General features: G+C 37.0%; 1 protein-coding gene across 1 annotated transcript; it reads left to right on the top strand.

Annotated features, from left to right (window-relative positions):
• Positions 1–2,484: 2,484 nt before the first annotated feature.
• LOC100374122 (QRFP-like peptide receptor) lies at positions 2,485–3,564 on the top strand. The gene has a single exon (XM_078009683.2). It carries the CDS (start codon positions 2,485–2,487, stop codon positions 3,562–3,564), a length of 1,080 nt encoding a protein of 359 aa, XP_077865809.2.
• The last annotated feature ends 2,764 nt before the right edge of the window (positions 3,565–6,328 follow it).

The raw sequence follows: 6,328 nt of genomic DNA on the forward strand, positions 1-6,328 counted from the left end.
TCTCCAATTAATTATCTTTGATTTCTGGAGCATTGTCGATTACTTCTGTTCGACACTAAAAGTTTATGCAGGTCCCAAAACAAGTTTGATAATTTGTATTTGAGTGTGCTGTTACTTCCATTTAAGTCACTCGCCAAAGAATATTTTGAGAGTGTCGATCACGGACATTACGCTTGTTTTAAAACGTTCGCCGTTCAAACTTATTTACTTACCACTTATTTGCAGACACATCGTTTAGAGTTATTGCAGAGGATATGTGTGCGTTGTCGCTAATGCGGAGCCCTTTATATTTTCATTACAAGTCAATTTCTTTTTCCATTTGCCTTGCACTACTTGAGGAAAAATAATGGTGATTTTGAAATAATAATTTATTTTTTTTAAAAATAATGCTTGATTAAACAGAAATTTGATGAGATTTAACCAACTGTACAGAATGTGATATCAGTCGGTCTATGTCTTACATGCTGTTATGCAAATCACACAATGTTGTTGGAGCCCATTTGCTCGTTGCACACAGCAACATGTTATGAACACTTGGATTCATGTCGATGTCTTCGAATTTACTGTTGAAACTATCAAAATGCAATATTCAAAATAAATCACTAGTTTTACTATATCAGCCTTTACAATACCCGTATTCACTCAACTATCAGCTAAAGGGCAAGACGAAAATATACGAGATTACCGACGTCTATACGCGGTAAACCTAATAAGCGTGCAGATCAGTTAGCCCAGGGTAATATGCTTTCATTCTTTATAGTAGATATAACAGGCATGGGTTTTAAGAATACTGCAGTACGTTAATCATTTTAAGGCAGTCCTTTACAGCCAAACAGGGGAGTTGTATGTCTAAACGATATATTACATTTACCAAATATTATTGTATTGTGAAGTACACGCGCTTTCCAGTGCCTAACTAACTGATGTGGAAATGTCTTCACTTTAAAATGACATACTGGATGCACAGTGACTAGATAACAAAGTACCGCCAATGCATGGTGAAATGACAGTGCGTGATTGCTTAAGCGACGCAACCCCGGAGTTTCTCATTTCCTGTTCATAGCCAAGACTCAGCAAAGTACATCCTACGTTCGACTTCAGATACTTTCATCAACATATAGAAGTTATATATCTAGTCTGTGTGTGGGCGTTTGAAATGTTCTTTTCATGCCGACAATAAACTCTTAGAAACTGACGATGCACAAGTTTCTTGTATTAACACGCAATGTGCAAGGACGCGTAATGATATGTTGCATCATATGTAAGTTTATGGAATCTCTCCCAACATATAGTCTTTGGCACATCGCTAAGAAGAACTGTTACCGAAGAGAAACATTGCGTTATTAATACTGGTCTATCAAATGCAATGCCATATATACACTTATATATCCATAAAATACTGCATTTTTCACGACCCATTTGTATCATGCATACCGATATAAACATTATTAGACTACCTTTCACTAAATACTTTCACAATTATTCATTTCACGGAGTTTGTAGCATAGCTATTACATGTTAATGTTTTCAAAAGCATGGTGTTGGCAAGACAACCATGGAAGTGAAGGCATAAATTTCCACACATTGTATGAAGCGGTTACAAGCTATATACGATATTTTGAGATTTCTGTCTAGTATTCATGAAATGTTAGTGGTACCGCATTTGTAGGAACCACTTTGACCCACTTCTATTCGTAGTAGTCGGGAATGAAGTTCATTCGTTTTAGATTGTTTTAGTTCTAGTTTAACGAATGTTATATATATAATAACGAATGTAATATATAAAAGAAAGTCGAAAGACTGGAAAACTTCATAAATATATGCAATTGCAGTATTGTATTGACCAAATATTTAACAAAATATTATAATATAATACAATATAATATAATAATACAGAATACGGAATAAACAAAGACTAAATTACACCATACACACATCTCTGTCATTGAGTTTTACTTTTAGTTACACATGATGTTAATAATGATAATATTACTCTACGTAATGCATTTTGTTGGTTTACTATACATGTACCCTAAGATGGCATTTGTATAGAAATAAAGTCATCATAGTACATTCAACCCCGTTGCAGAAATTGTACTCACGTATCGCCTCCTTTAACAAGAGCAATGAAATCTGTTTCAATCAGGATATGTTATACACATGCATATGTGCCTTGTACTGCAAAGACTTATCACGGTTTTATTTTTTGCTTCAGAATTTAATACGAACCATCTATTATATCGAAGAATTTATATACTACACACACAGAGTTGATGAGCAGGTAAGTAAATGATATTTCATATTTAGTTACAATAGACATTTTTTGATACCTGAGCCATTGGAAGAACTAATTCTAATTCTATTTGAATCAATTCTAAGTGAACAAGCCATTGTAAACTCATACATATTGGTAACATTTTGTTGGTGTAAATACAGAGGGTGTATTTTAATCTAAATCCTGCCTTTCTTGTTCCAGGATTAACTATGGATGACTTAATAAATATCAGTGCCTCATATGAATTCTACCAGACTCAACGGATTATCGACGTGCCAGACAACTATGGAAGATTTGTTTATTGTTTGTTTTTTGTTCTGATTGTTATTGGGAACATCTGGGTGATTGTTGCTGTGTTTAGACAACCAAAGTTGCGCAACTCCTCGACGAACATGTTCATAATATCTCTATCACTTGCCGACCTTTTGGTGGCAATGTTTCAGATTCCTCACGAACTGTTTTATTATCATGTACCAAGACTGTTTGACTCTTTGAATAGCAGTATATTTTTTTGCCGCACATTTGCTTGGCTTCAGTGGACGTCACGTTGTGCCTCGGTATTTTCGCTCGTCGGCATTGCAATTGATCGATACAGAGCTATCGTGACGCCCTTGGAGCCGAAACTGACGCGATCGCACGCTGCCGGAATCATATCAGTGGTTTGGATAGCATCGTTGGGGTACTCAGCCAGAAAACCAGCGCTATTGGATGTGGTTCCTTTCACCTGGTACAATGTCACCATACTGGCCTGTTATGTCCCCTATGGATGGAAGGCAGAACTCAGTCGACTTTTCCATCTGGTTGATTTCTTAGTGATGTATCTCATCCCATTGATCATCATGACAGGGCTATACATCGCAATGATAGTATCCCTAAGGAAGAAAGGGCCGACAAATTTATCAAACCGCAACAAACGCAAAGCAATCAAAATGCTTATGCTGGTCGTTCTATCATTTGCACTGTCATGGTTACCGCACTACATTTTACTTCTGTACTGGAATTTCACTGACTATGAAGATATTCCGATGGGTATGAAAAAGGGAGCATGGGTAATGCGACACATTGAAGCGTTCAGTTATAATAGCAACAGTTGGACCAATCCATGCTTGTACGCCTATTTCAATGAAAACTTTCGCAAAGAGTTTTACCGAATGTTCCCATGTCTTGAAAAGTGCCTGAAGGGTAACAAAATAGTCCCAAAAACGTCCAAGTCCTCACAAGAACCCAACACATTACAAACTAGGGCTACGGTACAAGAACCTAACGCGATCAATCTAAACCAAAAATAAATTAAGCTGAGTTTAAAACAGTTTTTAATGTAATTTTAATTGATTTTATGTCTTCGTCTATTTTACGGAAGCAGTCGTGCGCATTTAACTGAATGTGTGGCTTGTATACATAATGCAGTACATTATAAACACATATGTATTACTGTACATTGAGACAGCAAACCACCGCTGAAGGTGGGTATACCACGAAATTTTAAACAATCTACGACATATACGAGGGATGATCAATAAGTTCTCGGCCTTACCATGGGACAAGGGGCGGAACTCCTATTCTGGGGTATAACTTTATACTATAATGTCTTAAGTCACTACCTGAAAAATGCAAATTTAGGTATTCATTAATTAGCACGTGGTGTTTAATTAAAATCAGCAGATGAGAAGATAATCACAAAATGGACCAGACAGAAGCTCGTGCTGTGATCAAGTATCTCTATAAAAAGGGGATGACTCCCAAAGAAATCCACAAAAACATCGTCACGACACTTGGTGAGGACCATTCTTATTCCACTCTAAAGTAGTGGGTTGCTAATTCAAAGCGAGGCAAGGAGAGCACGAAAGATGACCCAAGGTCTGGAGGCCCAAAATCTACCACCACGGACAATCAGGTTGAGACCATTCATCGCATGGTAATGAATGACAGACGTGTCACTATCCGACATATCGTGCATTCCCTAGGCATCAGTTATGGCGCAGTTCAAAATGTTTTGTCGAACATCTTGGGGATGAGCAAGCTGTCTGCAAGGTGGGTGCCCCGACTGTTAACCCACATCAAAAGTTGAACAGGTTGGGAGTTTCAAGGACGCTTTTGGCCCGTTTCCAGTCAAATCCTGGCAACTTCGAGTGATTTGTGACCCAATATGAGACATGGGTTCACTACTTTGATCCAGAATCAAAACAACAGAGCAAACAATGGACACACGAGGGTTCACAGTCAACAAGAAGTTCAAGCGAGTGGCATCTGTCGTCAAGGTGATGGCCTCTGTGTTCTGGAACAGCAAAGGAGCCATCATGATTGACTACTTGCAAAAGAGTTAAACAATCAACGGAGAGTACTATGCTTCAGAACTGCGACAGTTAAGAGCAGCATTCAAAGAGAAAAGAAGAGGAAAGCTTCGAGCTGGTGTGCTGATGCTCCAGAACATTGTACCTGTCCACACAGCACAGGTGGCAGTGGCAGCATCAACCAAATATGGCTCTTACCCTTCCTGCTCACCTGACCACCTGGCACTGTCGGACTTCTACCTGTTTCCTAAACTGAAGGCTCTCTTGCGTGGTCACCATTTTGAGATTGATGATGACGTTATCCAAGCTTTTGAGGCCTATCTAAAGGATCAAGAAGAAACCTTATTCTAGCAGGGAATAGGAAAACTGTAACATCGATGAAAATAGTGCATTGAACTTATAGGGAACTATGTTGAAAAATAGTGTGAGAAAACTCTAAAAGTTTTATGAGGAAGGCTTACACACGGTTGTAAGCCAACTTATTTAAAACTTTGTTCTGGAACATGGAAATAGCTTTAAAGCAAAAGAGATACAGCACCTAAAACTTTCTACTTTAATTCGTCGTAATAAAATCGGCACTGGAACTAGCATACAAAGATAGTTGTATAAACACATCGAATGGGAAACAAATTCGGTCCCTATTCCGGCGTTTCAAGGTTTATTCGAGGAGCTCTTGGCAACGTTGATATGTGTAAAATCTTCTCAGTTGACAGAATTAAAAAGAATACAAACACTGCAATTGGTGCCGTTTTTAAGGTCGACAAACATACCTTCACATGCGAGCTACTGGAGACGGCAATGTTTGCATCGTTTGCATAATTCTGCATGTCATATAAACCCCAAACACCCACGGTTCGCATTGCCTTTATTACGTTCAATGTGAAAAAAAACTTTTTTTGTTGATTGTATTTGAAAGCAAAATTCATCTCCACGTTCACGTTTAAGACTAACACCTAACGTGAAAAACCATGCTAAACCAGCGAACACCAGCTCAACCAATCAGACCGACGTATTCAGGCAATTGAAATGCTGTTATAATATAATTTATCTCGACATGTGTGAATATGTATATATATAATCCTATAGTGAAATAATTGTTTTGTCTACTTTTCAACTTTAAATGATCACTCTTGATTGAATACGAGTTTTCTTATATAATGCACAGTTCTTAAGTTATTTTATTTTTTCGTGATAATCCCTTCAAGTAAAAAAAAACCATTAGAAGCGTGACGTATTGTTTCACATTAGTATATATATATATGTGTACATGACATCGAAGTAATACATTCACTGAAAGTAGTGACTAAAGTCTAACTGTGGACAGGGTTTTTAAATCTACTCCAGAAATTGGTTGTCATGTGAACAACACATGCGCATAACTATACTTGTTTTAAGATAACAATGATAAATGTCCTAGCATATAGTCTTCGTGATTGCAATACATCTTTAAATATATAAAACATATATCATTTTTTTATAGACATATTTTTGTAATTCTTAATTAGAAATAGTCGTTCTAATTGTATATACTATTATGTAACACTATATGCCCGATCTACGTTGATTAGCTAAGCTAAACTTGAATTTAATTTTTTAATTTTTTATGAAATTCTTCTACAACCAAAGGGATTCTGTGCCGTATGTGCTGGTTCAGAAAGTAGCAGAAACAGCGTAACAGGTTGTACATAATAATGAAAAGAATAATTTTATATTCATATATGATGATTGGATTTCAGTGTGGTTTACTATATCGAACACACTT

This window comes from Saccoglossus kowalevskii, chromosome 11 (genome assembly GCF_978046115.1).
Source record: "Saccoglossus kowalevskii chromosome 11, keSacKowa6.1, whole genome shotgun sequence".
Taxonomy (NCBI): domain Eukaryota; kingdom Metazoa; phylum Hemichordata; class Enteropneusta; family Harrimaniidae; genus Saccoglossus; species Saccoglossus kowalevskii.

Excerpts from the sequence above, each read along its gene's own strand:
- LOC100374122 (XM_078009683.2), top strand. The coding sequence starts at position 2,485 with ATGGATGACTTAATAAATATCAGTGCCTCATATGAATTCTACCAGACT.